General features: G+C 44.4%; 1 protein-coding gene across 2 annotated transcripts in view; it reads left to right on the top strand.

Moving 5' to 3' along the window:
- Nucleotides 1-543: 543 nt before the first annotated feature.
- arhgap10 (Rho GTPase activating protein 10) overlaps nucleotides 544-22,261 on the top strand; it is a 41,733-nt gene continuing 20,015 nt past the window's right edge. Inside the window, exons 1-18 of one of the 2 annotated variants that reach the window (XM_029149870.3) lie at nucleotides 544-1,143; nucleotides 8,753-8,848; nucleotides 9,062-9,123; nucleotides 10,515-10,586; nucleotides 10,758-10,859; nucleotides 11,440-11,550; nucleotides 11,677-11,781; nucleotides 12,148-12,277; nucleotides 12,618-12,724; nucleotides 12,836-12,930; nucleotides 13,496-13,577; nucleotides 13,704-13,746; nucleotides 13,855-13,923; nucleotides 14,290-14,364; nucleotides 16,320-16,404; nucleotides 17,546-17,604; nucleotides 18,954-19,059; nucleotides 20,273-20,432. In XM_029149870.3, coding sequence (XP_029005703.1) covers nucleotides 990-1,143; nucleotides 8,753-8,848; nucleotides 9,062-9,123; nucleotides 10,515-10,586; nucleotides 10,758-10,859; nucleotides 11,440-11,550; nucleotides 11,677-11,781; nucleotides 12,148-12,277; nucleotides 12,618-12,724; nucleotides 12,836-12,930; nucleotides 13,496-13,577; nucleotides 13,704-13,746; nucleotides 13,855-13,923; nucleotides 14,290-14,364; nucleotides 16,320-16,404; nucleotides 17,546-17,604; nucleotides 18,954-19,059; nucleotides 20,273-20,432 — 1,713 coding nt within the window. In that variant the 5' untranslated portion in view covers nucleotides 544-989. The remainder of the gene's footprint in view (nucleotides 1,144-8,752; nucleotides 8,849-9,061; nucleotides 9,124-10,514; nucleotides 10,587-10,757; nucleotides 10,860-11,439; nucleotides 11,551-11,676; nucleotides 11,782-12,147; nucleotides 12,278-12,617; nucleotides 12,725-12,835; nucleotides 12,931-13,495; nucleotides 13,578-13,703; nucleotides 13,747-13,854; nucleotides 13,924-14,289; nucleotides 14,365-16,319; nucleotides 16,405-17,545; nucleotides 17,605-18,953; nucleotides 19,060-20,272; nucleotides 20,433-22,261) is intronic. The other variant, XM_029149878.2, reaches the window with a different exon arrangement.

The raw sequence follows: 22,261 nt of genomic DNA, 5'->3' as shown, positions 1-22,261 counted from the left end.
AGAATAAATATTTTATATATTAATAAACTGCATTAAGCAAAAGTTATCATCTCAGATATGCCTCCAGTAGAACCAATGACATACTAAGCTTGAGCCGTTATCAAAGATAAAAAAATGATCAAGATAATTCACAACTACAGAATACGGTTTTATAGTGTAGTCTGTAATAGCGCTGCTTAGGTGTGTTTGTTATGTCTTATTTAATATGCTGCAATATTAGCCTTTATTTTTTAGTTAAGCAAATCCACCTATGAGCTTTTCATTAACTACGAGTTGGAGCGTTTGTTTATTAGTTTGTAAGTAACCAAGAATAGTAGTAGGAGTATAATAGATTAAACCATGTATACCGGTCCTGTTTATATGAAGGAATAAACGCGGATTTTGATAATAACGTAACCAATATCGCCATCATTCTGAAACTCGTATTACTTGCAATCCAATCCCAATGTACTTATTTGCCTGTTTGCTTCCGTTTATACATAGTTGGACGCGTCTCATCACAAACAAAGCCGGAAGTTGAAAAGCGCTGTCTCTCTTGTCCACGTCAACAACTCTTCGGTAGAAGTTTTTGCTTCACACACATATGTCAGCAGAGTTTCTCAATCTGTCACTTTGCTAGGAGGAGTGAGTTTGCTGGAGGAAGGAGACATCGGACAGAGGCGCCATGACCTTCTGACAACTCCCGCGCTCCGTTTTCCGATGAGAGCCTCACCTGGCGCCGTTGTCACCTTCATCCCGGTGTACCTGTTAGCTGCCGTCGCCGTTATTTGACCACCGTGGAGCAACACCCACGTCGGGAGGACAAGTCACCATGCTAGCCGCCGTTAGCCGCCGCTACTTCACGTAGCGTCAGCCGCGCTTCCTTCGCCACACTCGACACCCCAACAAGCGCAGCGGCGCTTTCTCCCCAAAGTGAACTCTCCGTCCCCGCGAACGGCATTTTGTGCGAGCTTTCCGCGGGCGAGGCGCGAGCGTGTCAGCGTCAGAAAATGGGACTACACCCGCTGGAGTTCAGCGAGTGCTATCTGGACAGCCCGGGCTTCAGGGACAACATCAAGGCGCACGAAGCGGAGCTGGACAAAACCAACAGGTTCATTAAAGAGCTCTACAAGGACGGGAAGAACCTCATCAATGCCACCAAACGTAAGTGGACTTTAACCTGTTCTTTTTCCAGAGCCCTGTGCACGACACGTCTTCACGTTTTGAGGCTAAAACCTGCAGGAAAAAGTCTTTTCTTCTCATGACGTCACTGCAGTTGGTTCACGGTCACTCTCTCCAGCTGGGTAAAAACGGCTGGATCGTTATCTCCGCGACCTCTACCCCCGTGGGCTGGGCTGCTTTGCACAGTAGATATCCACAGCAAGACTTCAACACCACTTTCACTAGAAATCCCCCAGGACTCCCACATCATCCCAGCTTCAAATCAAAACGTCAACACCTCCGTCTCATTTCAAACTGAAACAAATATTGGTTTCTGATGTCACTGTATTGTGGCGTTGACAGACGGGCCTCACGTCCGTGCAGCAGAGCTGGAAGCGCTCAGGGCTGTGGACTCGTACATGTCTACTAGTAGTCGATTTCGTGTCGCAGGTTATAGTCAGCTGCTCAGGTATGTCCGTAATTTTGCCTTGAGGACACGCTCTATTACGCAAGACGAGCTTTCAGCGACGTCAGGCCTGACTCACCCAATGATTTGAGTGAGATGCTGACTGTGCGGTGTCAGAGACCATAAGCAGACTTCTGTTGGTGACAATGAAACTTAAAGGGGTAAAAATAAATAAAAGTATAAACTTCAAGGATGCAGCTCTGTCACGAAGAGCATTTTGATGAGGCCTCTGCTCCCAAACAATGATACAGTTGCACAGCAATGTTCATAAGCAATTAATTGTCATTTGTGAGACGTCTTCTCAGATGTTGTGACGATAAGAACTATTTTTTTCAGAGCTGGTTCTGTTTCCATCCTCTGCAGTCCCTCCCATGCTCTTTGCTGACATGAGTGGAACCGTTCACGGCTTCACGCTGCTGTTGCTCTTCATCACAACGCGCTGCGACTTCACCGTTGTGCTGCGCTGCTGGTTGCGTGGTTGCGGCCAGTTGCCACCGTTCTCACCTTTAACTCCACCACTGTAAGAGTGGGAAACAGGAAACATGGTTTTAGTTGCATGACTCATTATAGGATGTGTCCACCACAGCGTGCTCACTCCACTGATGCTTGGGTACTGGTGCTAACTGATGTAGGACATGTCGCGTCTTGTGCGTCTCATCTCGTGGGACCACCTGACGGACACAGTGACGTGGATCCGATGCCTCCTCTGTCAGAGCTAATGAAGCCGGTGCTCCTTTGATAGAGCGTGGCAAAGGGGAACCCCCGTCACGCACTCCCAGTGGGACTGTTGCAAAGTCAGCTGAAGCTTCAGGAAGGAACTGGTCACGTTCCGTGTTCTGACACCGATCAGTGCTCTCGCTTTGTTGAGCCTCTGCTGCAGTCAGTTTTGTCCATATACTGTAGCTGCCGTCCTTTCTACTGGCGTGTAATCACGAGGTGTTTGCTGTCCTCTGCTTAATAGGGGTAGTGGAGCAGCTCAAACATTAGTCAGCTGCCACAGCCACTTGTTAGAGGGGTGTCACCCAGATTTTATCAACACATTAAAACACTATGCCGAAGTTTACAAAGGGAGTGTCTATTTTCTTATTTAACGTTGGTGCTCAACTGGCCCAGGCAGCTGTCAGTCGGGTAAAGTTTGAATAAAAATTGAAGTGGAGATTTGAAGGTGTTAATAAAATCTTAATTGAGATTTCTAACACTTATACTTTAAAAGTGCAGTTGTAATACCTACTGTAGGTCTAGAAATCAGAGCTTAATTATAACAGTGTGAGTGTGAGTTATGATACAACAGGGTTGTTTATTGCTCTGTTAGAATGGAGCTCAGCCCCAGTCTTGTTTATTGCCTGGATGTTGCTCTGATAACGTGTTTGGTTCATTCTTCAGACATTGCATTGCATTGCATTGCATGCGTGCATTTTATGTACAGTATGTCAAAGTTTACTAAGCTGTACGTGACTGTGCACGTGCACGAACCCACAGCGATCTGTTTTTTTTTTTTTTTTTACCAGCCCAGAGGACGGGGTTGATATCTAACTCCCAGTCCATCCTCACCACTCCTACGGCTGGGAGGATGTCCCACTACGGAAAGTCCTTGGGTCTGAGAGGAAACTTTAAAGCGGAGTCGTGGGCCGGAGAGCCATGACATGGAAGTGCCCACTAGAGGAGCACCGCACAGATGTGCTTCTGTTTGGGAGAGTTTCCGTCCCGGTAACTGTGTCCTAGTCGTACCCTTGCGTTTCTTGTTTGTCCGGAAAGGAACAAGAGCTACATTTATACGGATTTATTTTTCATGTTCAGTTCCTTTGTGAAAACCCTGCCCCGTGGAGGCTCCTTTCTCGCTGGCGTGCAGGTTGTGTAGTATTCTGCCGTGGTGTGCTTTGGCTCGCTGCTGCTCTCTGTAATCACAATGCCACATCACAATCTTTCATTAAAATCGCATTAGCACAAGACATGAAGTCATGTGAGAGGAACGCTTCTTTATCTCCGGCTCCACAAAGAACAAGGCCTGGTAAAACACAAGCACAAGCTCCTCTAGCTCCGTGGCACTCGGTGCGTCTGAAGCTCCTTTTTTGGGTGAAATCGTTGCAGACGCCGCAGTGAAAGGTGCCTCAAACGACTCTTTGTGCCAGAATAATGGCAGCTGCTCCCGTATCTCTATGATCAGCCATCGCCACACGCTTGTTTTCTCGTTTCCTGGCTCGTGGGGCTGGTTTTGAGCGTCAGGAAGCTGTGAATGAAGTAATGCGCGCCCTGCGGTCAGCGTGCAGAGACGAGCCGCGTTGAGGGGCAGAGGTGGGGAGCGAGCGCAGGGCAGGGATGGGGCTGGAAGCCACGGGATCGTGAAACAGGAAGGACTGTGGACAGGCACAGCGCGTAAACACGGGCCCGCGAGCTGTGACCTCAGTGGCACATCTGATGAGAACGTAGAAACCATAACAAGCAGCACTGGAACATGCGCCAGTGAATACACAGTGGACGCCTTCAGCGGCTGAACTGTGACATATACTGTACCTACATGTACGTGACCTTCTGCTTTGTGTGAGGAAAATACTTGCTTTCTTTTTTCTTTCATGTTTTCAGAGAACATGCAAAGTACAGAGTCACAGCAGCTGTAGGCTGTGAGTAAATGCAAATTCACCCCAGTAGTATTTAAAACATGTTTCACAGATTAGGTAACATGATATAAATATTTAATATGTTTGAGCTTCCTTTTAGTATTGGCACGTTGCTCTGTGGCGCTCCACATCAGCCGCTGCAGCTCACTCCCCATTGTGTTGTCTTTGTTTTTCTTCCCACCTTTTCTAATGCTCATGTCACATATTTTTGCCACATTTTTCCTGTTACAGAAAACCCCCGGCTGTTACATCAGAGACGTGAGGTGGGGTTCGTGTGACTCATTCTCTGGATTCGCTAAACGGGGGTCTCTGGCTTTCTGCACAGAAACTCTCCAAGTTTGACAGTTCCCAGGTTTGCTTCGAAATGCCTTTCTTTAAAAGGCAAAAAGCGGGAGAAGCCTTCGCCTCGGACTCTCATGTGCCCTAATGTGTGTGGTATTTCTATCTCGTGATAGTTTCCCCCTTCTTGGACAGCAGCTATCGTCTCGATCTCTTACGTAGGCCTTTCATCTGGATCCTTTTGTTTATTGCTCCACTGATTGTATCCGGTTGATCTATGCTGCTGTAACATCAATTGACGCTGCACAGACTCGAACACTGTCGTGGTTTCCCCCTTCTCCCTACGTTGCCTAAGGTTGATTAATTAATGCTGGCGCATCATTCTTCAAGCATTTTGTAATGAGTCCCTCAGCTCGGCCTCGTATATTCTCATATTAATCGTTCACCCTGCGCCGGCTTTAACATGCAAGCAGCCTGTGTAATCAGATTGTGTGCACCATGGTAACATATGGCTCTAATTAAGAGCCTGCACAGCTATCCACTGACATCACTGTTCTTGGAGCACACACACTAATTGTCTACAGTGACCTGGGCCTTGTTCCTGCCGCTGCCAATCAAAGAATAGCTATAAAATGTCAGTAAATGATATTACAAAACACTAACATTATCTGTGAATAATGTGAGGCTTCAACATGTTTGAGTCGTTAAGCTGACGTATTATAAAATATTTATTTATTTGATGTTTGAATGACAAGAAGATCATCTTTTTCTTGTTTTACAATACAGTGACATCTAACACGGCCCTGAGCTACAACAATCTGTGAAGCATGATGTTGCCAAAACATGTTTCTACTACTGTGGCAGTGGAAGTTTCCACTTCACATTGATTTGTGTTTCAATATCACTTGAGACATGCAGTTGACCAACAAGTGATTACTATTCAGTGCACCGATTTAGAATTAGTTTGATGCAAACATTTAGGAGCCCAAGACATTTAATATGTTGGAAGTTACCTGAATTTGGTGACGACTGCGCCAATGGTTTTCCCGGAAGCTAATGGCAAACTTTTGGGGAACGGTTTAAGTGCCTGAAGCAGCATAAACTGAACTGAACTGGACAAACTGGTGACACATGCCAGGGAACACCTTCAGATGTTTTATAGGATTCATGGCTAGAGCTGCGTTGTTGATGGATGGGGATCCATCACAATAAGTGAAGAGCAGTATTAGACAGGTGGTTTTAATGTTATGGCTGATGGCTGTATGATAAAGACAGGTACTGTACGCTGTGGAGACATAATGCCTCAATGAAAACAACAATCATCTAAAGTCTGCTGTAAAACTCTTGGCAAACTTCTGGCAGACTGCTTCAAAGCAGAGAGGCTGCAGAAACCTGTTTGCTCCAAGAATTGCTAAAAAACCAAAGACAGAATGAAGATAGGGTTTGCGTCTTCTTCCACCTGGATGCAGTTCAACCTTTTTCTGCAGCAGAAAATATGTTTTAATATTAAGCAAACTAGTCCCTCCTACAGTAATCAAGTTCTTTGGACTTCTGCTTGTTTCAGTTTCTCACAGATTAGATATCTGACAAGCACACCACTACCTAAGAAATAAACGATCTTATGGTAAACTAATGTACTTGACTGTGTTGGGTGGTTGTGGGACTTACTCCACCCTGGGACATTTATTAACTCTGGGTTCACTCATCTCACTGGGAGAGTGTAATGGAGTCATATGACCAGTAGAAGACAGTTATGGTGCGATAGCGACCTGTGGGAGAATCTGATTTAACACAAATTAAAGTTGTTTTCTCCATCTTTTTATTTCATCTAATTGGGAATAATTACTTTTTTGTGAAGCTGCCATCATAAATCCCAGATTGGGATTGTGGAAAGTATTGGTACTGTGTAGATACAAATAGCACAAAATGAAAGCAATGCTGACATAAACAAAAGACGTCTTTCACGTCTACCTCACAGTAAACTAGTTTAGTCTAAATGTAGTCCAACAGCAACACGCAATGCTATTGTAACAGCTAATCAATGGTTAAATAGTTTTATTTGACTGACTATTTTGTTTGCGCTCCAAGTTTATAAAGACTTTATTATAAACTGGCTAGTAATAAATTCACGCTGTAACTCGCCAGTGAGGCTGGCAAATATAAAGCATGCTATAATAGTCCTCTGACCCCTTTCTTGTGCTCTCACTAAAACACTGCCTTTAAAGAGGAGCCTGAGTCAGAGGATTTGACGCTCTACTGCTAGTGTTTATTTCTCTTTCTAAAATTAGGTCTGCTCACTGTCTTGTCTTTAAGAAGTACACAAGCCAAGAAATGAGCCATTAGCCACCCATAAGTCATCCCTCCTGATGCCAGTGATTACAATATATGAGATGAATTCCTGTGGCCAGATGAAGTGGAAGATCCTCATTCGTATCTCGACTAATGAAAAGCTTGATTTGCCAGTTTGTTTAGAACAAGAATGACCTCATCCGCAGTAAAACGGGTGCGATTTCCTTTAGGTGCTATATAAAGAGCCACTCGCGGGGAAAACAGCCGTAAGTCTGCAGCGTGCTAGCTGCCCTATTGTGTTGCATGAATCCCTCGGCTTCCTGTGGTTTGGTGACTTGGACAAATTAGAAGGAGAATGGACCACAGGTGTCTGCCGGGGCCACGTTTCCTTATGTGCTTAGACATCGTACGGATGGGAGGCTGAGCTGAACAGCACCCGGCCGTGCATTTGAAACCATTACAGAACAATGGACGAGCTGGAGGCTGTGTGCCACGCTCAGGCGAACATTGTCCGACACCCCTCACATGTTTGGGCTTCGTGCCAGTGTGTGTCTGTGCGTGTGAACTGGAAGAACCTGAGGTGTCTAATTAGCAGTGCAGCCCAAACAAATCAATTTACACAGGGCTGGACTGTGTTGGACCCATTGTATGTTTTTTTTTTTTTTTATTGGCTGGCATCTGCTGTCTCTGTCAATGATAGTCAATAGCTTTATGGGTTGAGCTGCACGTGTTCCTGCAACATCCACACTGTTGCCTGTTGCAGCAGGAAAAGTCCAGGTGGAGCTAATGGCAACGATTATCCAGTAAGCCACACATCGTGCCTCTGCGGGGAAATGATCTCCCTTGAACTGCAGAACACAGAACAGTGGATCTTAATGTGCTTTTGTTTCACATTTGGCTTATTGGCTGGCTGCTAACGCGTAACAGTCGCTGTTGGCACGCCCGCCTCTGACTCGCTGACTAATGGAGGGAAGCCTGCAGTTTCATCTTCTTAGGCTTCTTCCATAACTAACCAAACAAACTGTCTGATTGCTGGCCTCTGACCAGCAGGACTCTGTGCTGTACCAATAATCTTTAATTATTTTAATTTAAAAAAAGCATTCTGTCAGTGCAGTTGTATTGAAATAAGTATCCTACGCAGCGATTATTTGCTTCTTGTGTCTTTTTCTGAGTCTGTCCAATGGTGTAACTCAGCAGATAGATTCCTCCCCAGTCCCAGCCACACAGCTCCTCAGTGCTCAGTCTTAAAATACTCTCGCTGCATTCTGTCGGGCTTCCCTGAGGAACTGTCATGGGTCAGAGCTCTCACCCCAGGGGAATCTCTTCACTGTTTTGGAAATAGATTTGCTTTGCAGTCTTTTGTGATGTGCAAGGGTATAGAGGAGGTTGGTCTTAAGTAACAGATAAGGCGTATCCTCTGGAAATCAGGGGTAATTTTTAAACCCAGACCCAGGAGCATTCACTCCATGTAAGGTTAACACAGATGAGGGTCTTCTCTCAGAATCGAGCCACTTTTGGCACATTTACACGGCGTACATTACGTGTCGCAGCTAGAAAAACAATTTGAGTTTAAGCCAGAGAACATTAGTTTTGTGATGGTGGATTTGCTTCATTTCAAGGGTGACCTTAAGTAAGAATGATTTTGCATCACATTGTTGTTGCTTCTTAGCTGTAACGTGTGGCACCTGCCTTTTTGGGGGTTGTGCATCCTGTCTGCCATCTGCAGACTGCAGGTGACTCAAGACTAAGAGGATGTTGGCAAAGTGTGTATTGGTGTGCTCTATTTTATATCTATAAAAGGTTTACATGGAAGGTGACTATAATATAGATGACTAGTGATTGTTGCCAAACTGAGTGGCAACCTCATTTATTATATGAATTTGTAATGTATTAATGAACTCTCTTTTCAAATTCACAGTACTGTTTGTTATTAACTGTATGTTTTTGACACCTTTTCTTTCAGAGCTTTCAATGGCACAGCGAAAGTTTGCCCAGTGCCTCGGCGAGTTTCAGTTTGAGTACATTGGCGATGCTAAGACGGATGATGAGCGCTGCATTGGTAAGTGTGGGTTTGTCTCCGCACTCGGTGGAAACTAACCACCGGTCTTGATACCGCTGTGCAAACACTGAGTGGAAATGTTTGTTTACGGTTCTGTCACTGCCAGCGAACAAAGAGCAGCGTTTGGTCTTCTTCTCTGTTGGGAACAACTCACTGTTACATCAGACTGTTATATAAAAAAATGCACTCATTGATATTTTTTTTTCCTTCCAGATGAATCTTTGCAAGAGTTCTCGCTATTCCTTAAAAACCTTGAAGACCAAAGAGAGCTGATGGTGAGAACAACTAGTCACAACCTGCTTGAAAGCCTGTGTGTGTGTGTGTGTGTGTGTGTGTGTGTGTGTGTGTGTGTGTGTGTGTGTGTGTGTGTGTGTGTGTGTGTGTGTGTGTGTGTGTGTGTGTGTGTGTGTGTGTGTGTGTGTGTGTGTGTGTGTGTGTGTGTGTGTGTGTGTGTGTGTGTGTGTGTGTGTGTGTGTGTGTGTGTGTGTGTGTGTGTGTGTGTGTGGTGGCTGTACTTGAATTGTTTAGCTATGAGCATGTACTGAGTGTATTTGCAATTAGGTTACACCTATCACTGTTCACATTTGGTAAACGCATCAGCCAGACAGGCGGCGGTCACATGGTATCATTTACTCCAATGTGCTGTAAATCCACAGCATCCAAGAAGCAGAGAAAACCCTTTGCCTGGTGGCTTCCCTCAGGGTGTGCATGTCTAAAGGTCACTGCCACAGAATCTGCAGGGGAGTGACTGCATAGAAGACATTAGTGCATGTGCATTGCACCCAAGCTTTAAATACCGTGACTCACGAGCTGCTACAGCAACCAGAATACAGCCTTTTACAACACGCTGCCACAAAATATGCTGCACTGTTAAACTTTACCAACTGTAATTTGCACATTGTAGCGAAAAGGAAGGAAGTTATGATATTTCCAAAGCCTGCGTGATTCTGTTTGCGACCTGCTGTCGTGATGTTCTGAATTGCCAACATGTGTGCAGTGCTGTGGTCCAACCGATGACACACAGCCTTGTCCTGTGGGGAGCTTTTTGTGGTCTTTGTAGAGATTATGTAATGGAAACGCCTGTCACAGCTCATCACTTGCTGGCTTGATATTCAAACAGTTAACTGGATGACTAAAGACAGTTTAGAAGGAAAAACTTTAATGAAGATAAGTAAGTAAGTAATTTTTGTGTGTGTTTGAACCGACATGCATAGTTTGTCTTTGCATCCTCCCATAAACAGACATTGTTTTGTAATATCTGTGTGCAGACTTTGAGGTTAGGGAGTGGTCCCATCATCAGCAGATGATTAGCACCAGGGCCAGGCCGTAATGGTAATGCTGCTCAGCACTGTGGGATGACGTCCCAGTGCAAAGTAAGGAAAAGAGGGATTGGCATGCAGGCCTAGACATGCCCCACTGTCTGCAAAGCAGGAACACTGGGGAATGAAGAACAACAAAGTATAGATTCAGTCAAATGTGAAGGGAAAGTGTATAATGCAGTAAACCTGTAATATAAAGGTAGGACATCAATTTAAAGACACATTTCCAAAAACCAAGACCAAGAAACAATAGAACTCTTGAAAACCTATTGCATATAGAATTTTAAAGGGTTTTTCAATGAGTTTAGCGATGAACTCATTTTGTTGTGGCATCTGTGTCTGTGTAGATGAGAAACATCACAGAAACCTTGATGAAGCCCCTGGAGAGATTCAGGAAAGAGCAGCTCGGTACAGTAAGGGTAACGTATGATGCTTTATTACCTTCTCCTAATGCGCCTTCTTGTTCCCAGTTTAACAAATGAAACCCACGAAGCCGCTCTAAAAATAGAACCCAGTGGAATTAAACTATACTTTTTAGTGATTTTCTCATTCATGTGAATTTTTTCGCCCCTCTTTCACTTCAACTTTAGGCAGAAAAAAAGAAGTATGAGAAAGAAACAGAGAAGTACTACAGCTCTCTGGAAAAGCTTCTGAACATGTCAGCAAAAAAGAAGGACACACAGTTACAAGAGGTATTTACAGTGTTTTCTAGTTGACCCTTCTCAATAGGAAAGTGATCAACATGGCTACAGAGTTTAGTAGAGGAGTTCTTGGTGCCTTGGGGGAGAGTTTCGCAGCGAAGCCTGTTTGAGTGTGAGTTTCTACTGACCTGCTGCTCAGCAGCTTTCCTGGCTCGTTTTGAAGGAAATGTGCGCTGACGTGTATTGTACTTGGTGGAGCAACCCATGCTGCTTTACTGTGACGTTTAATTTCCAATTCTTGGAGAACTGATCTAACATTTACTATGTACGTAGGGCTCACACCCTCATGACGAATACACAAAGCAGACAGGACACTGAGAAGTGGTGACAATGTTCCTCCAGGCTGTTCAGCCTGTTACAATACAGATCACACTCATATGAATAAATAACCTCATTCACAAGAGTCATGAACTCCATCAACACTGAATCAGCTGTTTAGTCAACTGAGTGAACTCGAGCCTACTGACTGCGCTTTGGTATTGCTCGCCTCAGAGTGAACAACTATCATTGTGCGTTTCCCGTGTGTCTCTGCATCTGTGTGTCATTACAATCGCCCCGTGTGCTTCTGCAGGCCAACACCCAGGTGGACAACATGAGGAAGCACTTCCAGGAGGAGTCTCTGAGCTACGTGTGCAAACTGCAAGAGATCCAGGAGAGAAAGAAGTTTGAGTGCGTGGAACCGGTCAGTGTGTGCAACCTTGCTAGCTATAATGTGGCTGCTCTTTAACTTTACGAAAGGCAAAGGTCAGTGAAGGAAGCGTCTTGTCACATGTTTCTACCTGTATTTTTTTTTTTTGTTGTTGTTCAGATGCTGGCCTTCTTTCAGACGGCCTTCACCTTTTATCACCAGGGCTATGAGCTGGCCAAGGACTTTGACCATTATAAAAGAGCGCTGCAGATCAATATTCAGAATGTAAGAAACCTGATTGTTCTATTTTTCATTTCTACGGACAGTTGAACAAAGATGCCATGTATTGCTGCCTGGCCTGCGCATGTATCTACTACAGCTACAAACGGCATCACGGGCCTTTATCTGGCACTGTTTCATCTTTAGTTGTTCCCAGACCTCCACCATTTTGGCTTCTCTTTTCACAGTCTCGGTTGGAACCTTAGGTTTAGATTCATGCCACTGTTTTCCCAGTGACGTTGTAAAGGCATTTTTACCGGAAGCTCAGAGTTTTCATTCGCCGTGGCCTTTTGTTAGTCGGGTCATTTTGCCTAATTACAGAGTCTCAGGAAGTGACTTCCTGAAACCGTGTTTGTGTTTCCTTCCTCCCAGACACGGAATCGCTTTGAGGGGACGCGGTCAGAGGTGTACGAGCTAATGAAGAGGATCAAGGAGGCGCCCCAGGAATACCGACAGACCAGCTCCATCAGTTATGAAGGCTACCTCTATGTACAGGAAAAAAGTACGGCCATTCAGTGGTGACTCCAGGTTTCCACACTGCACAGGGAAGCAGTCCAGTGTAAAGCCTGCTGTTATACTCTAGCACAACTTATAATTACTGTGATTTTGTGACGGCACCTAAATTGTAGTTTTCTTTTAATCCTGTCATTATGAAACAGCATCAGTAGTTTTTGCTTATGTGCTGGTCGTCTCATCGTCTGCTCACCGCTGTACGTTTCTTGGTGCCGTTGTGCGTTGTGTTCGGAACATTGTATGCTATTGTGGAAAACCCTGGCAACTGTAGTTGTTATGAATTAAATCTAGTTGAATGACTGCCTCCCATCTGTGCCTTGTTATTTTAGGGCCACCTCCCTTCGGTTCAAGTTGGGTCAAACGTTACTGCACATTTGTCAAGGAGCAGAAGATCCTGCACATGGTCACCTTTGACCACAGATCCGGTGGCAAGATTGTGAGTAGCTGTGCAGTGCAGGACAGACTGCATGTTCTCAACTTCTGTCCACTGTCGCTTTTATTTTTAGGCTTCACATGCTATAAATGTTTGGAATGTTTAATTTTACAGGGAGAGACGGAGTCTGTCACTCTCAAATCATGTGTCCGCAAAACGACCGACATCCTGGACAGGAGGTTCTGCTTAGACCTCGATATCACAGACCGGTACGTTTCCCATTTCTTAAATACAATGTGAACGATTAAATACATTCAACATGTTGTAAAAATGTGACCCTGTTCCATTTGTGGTGCAAAATAGCCTGTCCTTTTTCAAAGTGGGCCCTGACCACAGAGGTTAACCACTGTCATACTTCACTCTTACTGAAGATCTTAACTCAGCACACTTCCTGTTCCTTGCTCTGTGATCAGAAGGACTGTCCTCATGCTCTCGACTCGAGGTGGTTACACCCTGCTGTGGCCTTATCTCATTTGATAAAGTTAAAGCTACCTCTGTTCCATAGTATTAATAGAAGCGTGATACCCCACATTAACTATGGAAACCTGAGACCACACATGCTGACTATGGTCTATGATGAGTAACCCAGTATCCATCTGGTCCCATAAACCAGCTTGGGTAACTAACGGGGTTCAAGATGTCTTTTTTGTTTGATGTTTTACGATTTTACAATGTTTTTTTTGTTTGTTTTTTGTATAAATACGTTTTTATTTTAACATTTTATCATTATACCCTGTAAAACTGTGCTTAATGCTGCTGTGGTTTGTCTTACAGGCCAGGGACAGTGCTAACAGTACAGGCCTTGTCAGAGGATGACCACAAGTTCTGGATGCAGGCCATGGGTGGGAAGGAACCTGTGAGTCAGCTGCATCTGTCTTCTCATGTAGCACTCACTCATCGCACATGCAGCTACTCTGTATTCACTTAAACAACACTGCACAGATCTATCAACCAACTCACCCAGGTTTTGTTCTTTTAACAGATTGGACACTATCTTGGGAGGACATATTCTAAAGAAAGAGGAAGTAAGTGTCTACCGGTACAACTCTATTTCTGTGAAAGAATATCATTTGAGTTTCATGAGTGCAGGGCTTCACCACATTTGCCACATTGTTTTGTGCTTGGACCTGCAGTTGATGCTCAGCTGGATGATGTGGGTTTGACGTTTGTTAAGAACTCCATTAGCGCCATCGAGACACGAGGTGAGATATAAGACTGTCACCTCAGCTGCATTGCCTGCTGAACTGAGGGACACTGAGGGGAACCTGGCAGTTATTGTCAGTAAAGGAAAACGTTGGTGCAGTGCCATCATATGTACACAAGGGGGCAGGGTTGCTTTAAAATTTGACTGTCAAATACTGCTAACGGGTAAATAACATTAATTTTTCTCACTGCTAAGCACTAAAGTTTAGATTTCTGTGCTTCATTCTTCCCATGCTTGTGTTTTCCTCCAAAAACAAATGTCAGGTCCAGTTTCACTCAGCCTTCTTGGATAAAAGGAATCACATACTTGCTTCATAGCTTAACTTGCAGCAACATATTTTGAACCTTTCCCATTACAATAACAGGTATCAATGATCAGGGTCTCTACCGAGTTGTTGGGGTGAGCTCCAAGGTCCAGAATCTCCTGTCATTAATGATTGGTAAGTGTATTGGTTTATGCATATGTGGAAGGTTTCTGATAAACGCTGAATAAAGTTCAAATGTTGTTTCTGTCTCGGGGGTTACCAGTTAATTTCCATGTATTGTTGGGGGTAGTGGTTTTACAAAGGTATTCTGCCTTTTAACTCTGTCTCTCTGCGGTGCAACAAGTGGCCTCAGATATATTTGTCTCTCATCCATTTGGTTGCATATCAAACAGAATAGCAGACAGGGTCCCTCCCATCAACACTGTTGCACTTTTTGGATGTTGCTTTATTAACACACAACACAGATGGCCGGCCCCTCATGGCGCACTAATGGCTGGCTCAGTCTTTCACTTTCCTTTTCTTGATGTCTTTTATGCTTCTCCCTCATCTTGAAGCCTTTTCACTGCGCTTCCTTTCTGTAGACTCTGTCCTTTCTGCTGCTCCCTGTCTGCTCTCTGGTTTCCTGCCGGCTCCGGCAGACATCAGCTCACTTTCAGCTCTGTGTTCGGAATGACAACAAACTCGTGCAGCCGCCAGTCTGTCTCAGCTTCCTCTCCAGAACCATTCCAGCCTCCCAACCTGCAGACTCATGCTGTACACGCCGTCCAAACTCTGCTCTGAGAAGTTTCTTTACGAAATGAACACACATTTTGCACTTGAGCTACGGATTCACCATAGCGGGAACATGGGACATTTTCTTTAAGGTGCCCAGCCTTTATTAGTAGTATTATTCTTTTAATGGCCGCTATGTGTGTAGTACTACTTCTGCACAAAGAAACACATTCACAGCCGTTTCATGCATGCAGCAGTTCTCTGTGTGGGTGAAGCCAACTTTAAACCCTGAAGAAAGACTTCGGATCCTCCCACTCCTCCTCTTTTTCATCTCTCACCCACCAACATGGCGAGCGTCCAATCAGAGAGGACGGGTGATATAAAACAAGTCTGCCATCACATTACAGAAGAAACAAAGCGAGTGGCACCTATTGAATGTCAGGCAACAATAAAACGGGAAGAAGCCTGTAATAGTGAAATCCTGTCTCTCTTCGACCTCTTGTACTTGGAGTGAGGCAAATTTGAGAACTGTTGTGAGAACCAGCAATACATTCTTTATAATGTGTTATAATGTATTTTAAAGGGTTAGTTTTAATCAAATTAACATAACTGCCTCTTTAGCCACTTTCATCTATAACATCCTTTTTCTGCATTGTTGGTTGTTGTTATTCTGAACGAATATACAGGAAGTGTCATCCCTCCATTCATTTCTTTCATAATTTCTAAATTTCAATTACTTCTTTCTTTCTTGTTTGGGCCGTCATCTGGCCCTCGCTACAGTTCCAACTTTAACTGACTTTAACCTTCCACAAACAAATTTTTTTTGAGAATTTAATATTGGACTTGTCTTTTGTGGGCAGCGCAGCAAAGGCACACACATTAGCGCTGGTTGCAGTGAGCACATACTGTAGAGGAGTAAACTCCCCAGCGAGGGGCCGCCTGCCGTCCACAAAGTCCGCGTGGTGACCCGTGCCCTGTGCTGTGCACATGTCTCATTCAGACCACTTCATTGGCACATTGCTCCTCCACATTCTCTGTAATTCATTAAGGTGTGACTAAATCCCCCTGAATTTTCTGCACAACGCAGCCCTGGAGTCCCCGCGGAGCCACTGGAGTAATAAGGGATTAATTAAACTTGTAATGAGTATAAAACTAGCAGCCCTCTACAGAAGCTGTAACTTCCTTCCATATCCACTGGGGTTAGACTCGACCCCCACGGCTAGCAGCAATGCTTTTATCCTCATATGACTAATTACAAGTTACATATTTATATTACATATTTGGATGTTCTCGGCTGCCCACAAAATCTCACACAGTCCTTGACTATGCATAATATGATGAGAATCTTTGTATTGAGTCCACAGTTGCTGAGTTCTGTAGTAACAATGGTGTATGTTGCATGATTGCCATTCTTTCAGATGAGAAGAGCAACGAAGTGGATCTGTCTTCCAGCGAGGACTGGGACGTTAAGACCATAACGAGTGCACTGAAGCTTTATATGAGGTAAGATGTGATGAACGTGCATAAGCAAATATAGATTATCCTAAGCTGCATTATTCAGTACTTCAGTTTGTTGATTGACAGAAAATCGGACATGTATTTGTTGCCAGGAATAACATATACGAGCAAGACAATATTCCTTTTTTCCAGAGTGCTGGTCAAAAAAATAAATTACATTATATATATTTTATAATTAATAATACTTTATCTCTCTTCATAAATGTTAACAAGCTCATCTGTTAACTCTTTTTTTGAAATAGTGTTAATTATGCAAATGTCTTATTATTGTGAGGTCACATTGTATGTATTTATTCCACAGCATCTAAGCTGGCACGTGGTGTAGGTGAAGTTCAAAGATTAAAAGTCGAGTTTGGCTGCGAAGAGTTTCAACGCTTTCGTTCAATGCCAGTTTGCTTTCCTGTAAACGTGCAGTTAGCAACACGTTAGACTGAAGCCTTAAATGAGGACCGTTACTGAGGCGCCAGCTTGGAAAGTGTTTCCTTTAACAGTGTTTACACATAACTGAGAGTCAGTCACTTACACTTTTTACATGTACAGTTAGCTAATGATGTGTTTTTTGTGCAGCGCTGTATAACAGTATGGGAGCTCCGCTCTTGTGCCTATACTCCCTGGGGCATAAATCACCTCCTGGTCCAGATTGTGATGTGATTTGCTGATTTGAACCTGTCGCAAACAGTTCTCACGTACTGCATGTTGTGAGCGGTGAAGTAATTCTCCTCGTCATCTCCCCAAGTAAAAGCAGGGTTTATTCAGGCGACACTCGCTAGAAGCACTAAATCCACACTGACGCTGTATAAAACTGGGCTAGGTGTTGGTCCGAGTCGTCCTCTGCCTCGCGTCTGGCGTGCTTGAATAAAGCAGAGGGGCAATCTCCTCACTCTCCTCTTGGGCTAAGTACCTCTGGCCACTGGCCAGCTGCAGTGTGAAAGTACCTTCAGATGAACTTGGTTATCTCGACGCACGCACCATCTAATTCCATCCCCTACCCCGGCCACATTAATCATCGCTGTGTGCAGACCCTATAAAACAGTGTGCTGGCTATTTCTGTCCCCCCCTCGCTCACTCTCCTCCTCCACCCTGCCCCTCTCCAACCTTCTCTGTGTCTCTCGCTGCCTCTGTGAAGGAGCCTTCCTGAGCCGCTGATGACCTACGGACTTTACAAAGAGTTCATCAGCCCCGCAAGTAAGTTTGACCACCTTCTATAACACTACTTCATGGGAGCAACCCCGTGTTTTGTATCAGTCTGAAATGGGCATGTCATCGGTTTAAGTGCTAAACTCCACTGTTCCCCTTTAGTGAATTATTGATCACATGTAGCGAAGGGAAAACAGCTAAACACTTTTAAATAGCTTTTCCCAAACTTTTCCTGTCCCCACCTTTTCTTTACCAATTAGAAGGTGATGATGCTGTCCAGCTTCCCTTAAGTGTAGAGCCCTCATGGTCTGTGCCTACCTGTGCCGTGAATGCTAATCGGAACGCATCCCCGTCCACGTCAGGGTTTAATCTCCCAGTGATTATAAAAAGCCAACACGTGTTTCTTTTCCTCATCTAATTATTTAAACTGTTATAAGTTGTAATGACAAATGGTTTTCTTTTGTTTCTGCCATTATTATATTATCTGTATTCCACAGACATCTTCATCAGCTCTCTGCATGTATGCATGCCAAGTATTTGACCAAATAAGCTATTAAGTGTTCAGGGTGAGAGCTTTGAAGCGATAAATATACAGTAATTTCCATGTCTTCAAATGGTCCAGTGACCTTGAGCAGCGAAAAGACATTTTTTTTCGCCCACATAACATCATTCCTGTAAAAGAAATGTTTTTAAAGCAAGCCAAACTTGAATCCTATTACAACAAGTGCTATAATTGGATCAGGTTGACATTTTTATCAGGCTCTCGCAATGCCCTCATAACGAAGGGGAAAAAAATGGATTAGCAATGAATATTTTTTTGATGGATGACAGCATCCATAAGAAGCTTTTTCCATGTTTAAATCCTTGTCGTTCCCATAGTAATGATATTTTGTGTGTCTGTGCATGAATGTGTGTGTGTGCGCGTGGGCGGTCAGATGCCCATGTGTGAGGAAATGTTTAAGAGATGATCTTGGGGGTTTTAACACAACCCTTTTATACGCTAGCGACAGTAACGTAAGGCTATCTCCTCTGCCAGCATAGTGGTTCCTGTTGCCAGAATCCGGGAGGCTTCAGACCATATATCACACCTCTTCCTCACTCATGAAGCTAGAATGTATCGTTCTGCAACGCTTACGTGTGGTCGCCTCTGACTTTTGCTCGATTTTAAAAATTGCGCTAGATTTCTTAAAATACTTTTTAGGGATTTAGAAGTGAGAGAGGATTCTCTGCTTCTGCTAAATGTGCTTTCCACGCTCGAGTCAACGGTGTTTACAGTGTATCATCATCACTTTAATGTTGCTATTAGCTCCCCGTCTATTTAAGCTTAGCCACCTGAGAAACACTGGAGGATCCCTACAGTTTAATGGGAGCCCGTTCCTGCTTCTGCTTTTGAACAGAGGGCGGTAGTCCAGACTCTCGCATCCAAGCCGTCCATTGCCTGGTCCACAAACTACCCGAGAGGAATCGACAAGTCCTCGGGCTGCTTATGAAGCATCTGGCCAAGTGAGTGGTCATAGTTCACCCAATCTCCACCTCCTCTTTCTCTTTCGGCTCTTCCTGTCTGTCTCCTAATTCTCACTCCACATGCTTTTTCTCTCTCTCTCTCCCTCACTCCCACTCTCTTCACTCCCCCTTCCCTGCTGTCACTCCATCTCTTCTCTCTCCACTCAGTGACTGCTTGGTAAAAAACGAATTCCGTTAGCATCTTAACATTCTTTTTGCCTGCTTGTAGGGTCATCTTGCTGTAGATTCAGAATTTTTCATGGAGGTTTGTGTAACCTTTGTACTCGCTCAGCAGTGAAATGAAATGACCCACTCAAATTAAGCCCCCTCTTGAGACTACTACACGCCCCTGAATGGACCACTATTGTGCAGCACTCCATTTGTGAGATTAGATGAGAGAAAAGATTTTAGAAATAATGTTAGCAAACATTACAAGGTTTTACCTCAGCAAGCTTTTTATAAACTAAATATGAGCAAATTGAAGATAAGTAAATAATCCCTCTTCCCTGAGGCAGTGAAAGTCTGGTGGATCTTATTTCATAGAAACCCGCTGCAGAATCAGGCTCTGGTAAAAAGGCAGCGCTATTGAAATTGAATTTGGATTATCCAGCGTGAAATTCTCCAGACTGGAGAGACTCGAATATTTTTCTGAAGTTGGCGTGTGTGCATGTCCTGCAGGGGAAGGAAGCAAAGCCAGAATTTCACACTTGTATCTGAAATGGTTTCAGAGATGTTATAAATGTGAGTTGTCACCAATGTTTTTGTCTTCAAAGGCATCCTTTGAAGCTATTTAAACTGTCTCTCTGCAGATGCACTGCATATCATCATATTCTGAGTGTGAAATCTCTTCACCTGTTCATAGAACTTTTTTTTCCCAATTTATCTTTTTTCTTCCTTTTTCACCTCCTGTGATTATTTCTTGTGAAGAAGGCATTTAATGCAATGATTAATCCTCAGTGGTTATATGAAATAGACCAGCACGACCTCTTTTGTCTTTTAGTACTGTGAATATGTACATGTAACCGCTGCAGCAGAAATGAGACACAGAAACATGAAGAAGGTTGAAAGTTGACTTCATCTAAACAGAACCTTGAGTCATTTATCAGCATGTATTTACCCCAAATAATACTTCACAGATCATTTCACTTTCACCCGTTTGTGCCTGCAAGCTGTCATGCTCGCCTGACTCGCAGCCTGGTTCTCTCTCCCTCAGAGTGGCGGCGCACAGCAAGCAGAACCTGATGACCGTGGCCAACCTGGGCGTGGTGTTTGGACCCACATTGATGCGGCCTCAGGAGGAGACCGTCGCGGCCATCATGGATCTCAAGTTCCAGAACATCGTGGTGGAAATCCTCATTGAGCAGCATGAAACGGTAACATTCTGGACCCGGGGGGGTTGCTCAGCACACAGGGACTCGTGGTCATGGCAGCAATTAGCACCATGTTTGCAATGCACAGACTTTGTGTTGGATTATGTAAAATGGTCGAAGCCGCAATTCATTCGACGGGTGCCAAACTTTAGTTTCCGCTCACCATCAGCGTCTATTTACTACAGGCCAGCCACACTAGGCAGCACAATTTACAGCGAGAGCAGGGAATTGAATCTGAATCAGGTGACATGACATCAGTGAGGTGTACACAGCACCTCTCTGTCTGCCAGCCCGGGTGGCATGTAATTACCACTGAAGGATAATAAATGTGCAAGCGCAGCATAACACCTGACGGTTGGAAGTCCTGCTTTCTCCGCACGGAGCGACTTTCCACCATTGTTGTGAAGTTCTGTATGTTGCTCTTAAGTTTCGGTTTGGCAGTTTCTGTTGGCAGAGAAGTGTCCCTACTGTGCTGTACCTGACACCACAACTTCATTTGGGCAAACAGTGAATGTGACGCTTTTGTCTTTGGTAGGTGTTTGTTAAGGCAGCGCAGACTTGCACATTTTCGCGTACAAATCGTTTTGAGATGCACTTTCAAGTCTGCTGCTTGATCTTATGCTCCGGTAATAAGTGATTCTAACATTTGCGTCTCTTTGGAGAAATGCATGCTGCATTCGCTGCTTGCTCTCCATTCTAATGAGCAGAAGTAAAGTTCTTGGATAATAGGGCATATACCACATTTAACTTAAACCCAGGGGACATCATACCCTTCACCCAGTTATTAGGATAGAGTTTTCAAGAATGTTTGATTCTGACCATTAGGGGGAGCCCAAAGTGCTTAAACCATGGTATTGTCTTCATTATTATTATTGTAGGCTGTATTATTTCTATTGCTGTTCAATTACACCTATTTTAGCTGTGACTTGTTTCTTAACCTGACGTGCACGGGAACAGGCGATCTCCCGAGAATGTCATCAGTCGCTGTCAACTCTCAAAGGGAGATAATTCTCCGTGTCAGACGGGAGAAAGGTTCGAGATTAGTTTCCTAATCTGTTTGGAGGAGAACTGCTCTGTGTGTAAAATCACCAAACTAAAATCTTCATGCACCCCCCCCCCCACACACACACACACAGCATCATTAAAATGTAGATGCTACGTGTTGTAAATATCTCCACCCATGCTCACAAATCTGAAATGGGCTGTGAGAGAATACAGAGAATGCCAACAGGGTATACAAATGTGCTAAAACAACACCAGCAGCACGGTGGATACTGCCCTTCGCGGACCCTACAACACCGGCCAGGTGATAAAGGATGTAGTGTTGGGATGCAGCAGGAGCGTTTTTGAAAGTACAGCGTGTTAGAGCAGGGGGAAAGTTGAGCAGACAGACAGACAGACAGGCATTAACTTTCCTCACAGCTGAGTCCCACTCCAGACTGTTGATACCCCCAGATACCGAGTAGACTCTGTTTTACATTCACCTCCATCTGCAGAGAGAGAGAAAGAGAGAGAGAGGGGCAGCAGAAACTCGCAGCCATATCAGATTTCTCACTTTTTCTATCTGCTGTTCTCCCAAAAACTTTCTCTCTCATGCCCCCTCCTCTGTCTGCCTCTCTCGTTCACACTCCAGCTCACTTTCTCTGCCACTTTCTCTCTCTTTCCCTCCCTCCCTCCCGCTCTCTCTCCTCCCATCACTACCTCCCTCCTCTCCTCGTCTGTGATCCTTTCTGAGACTCTACAGAGATTTCCTCTTCTCTGCAGCCCTATTCTCTTTTAACTCCACATCTAAAGTTTATATGTAAACACGTCCTGGTGTAAACAGGCAGCGC

This window comes from Betta splendens, chromosome 1, assembly GCF_900634795.4.
Source record: "Betta splendens chromosome 1, fBetSpl5.4, whole genome shotgun sequence".
Classification (NCBI taxonomy): Eukaryota; Metazoa; Chordata; class Actinopteri; order Anabantiformes; family Osphronemidae; genus Betta; species Betta splendens.
Note: the sequence above shows the minus strand (reverse complement) of the source record. Positions and strands in the feature narration are given on the sequence as shown.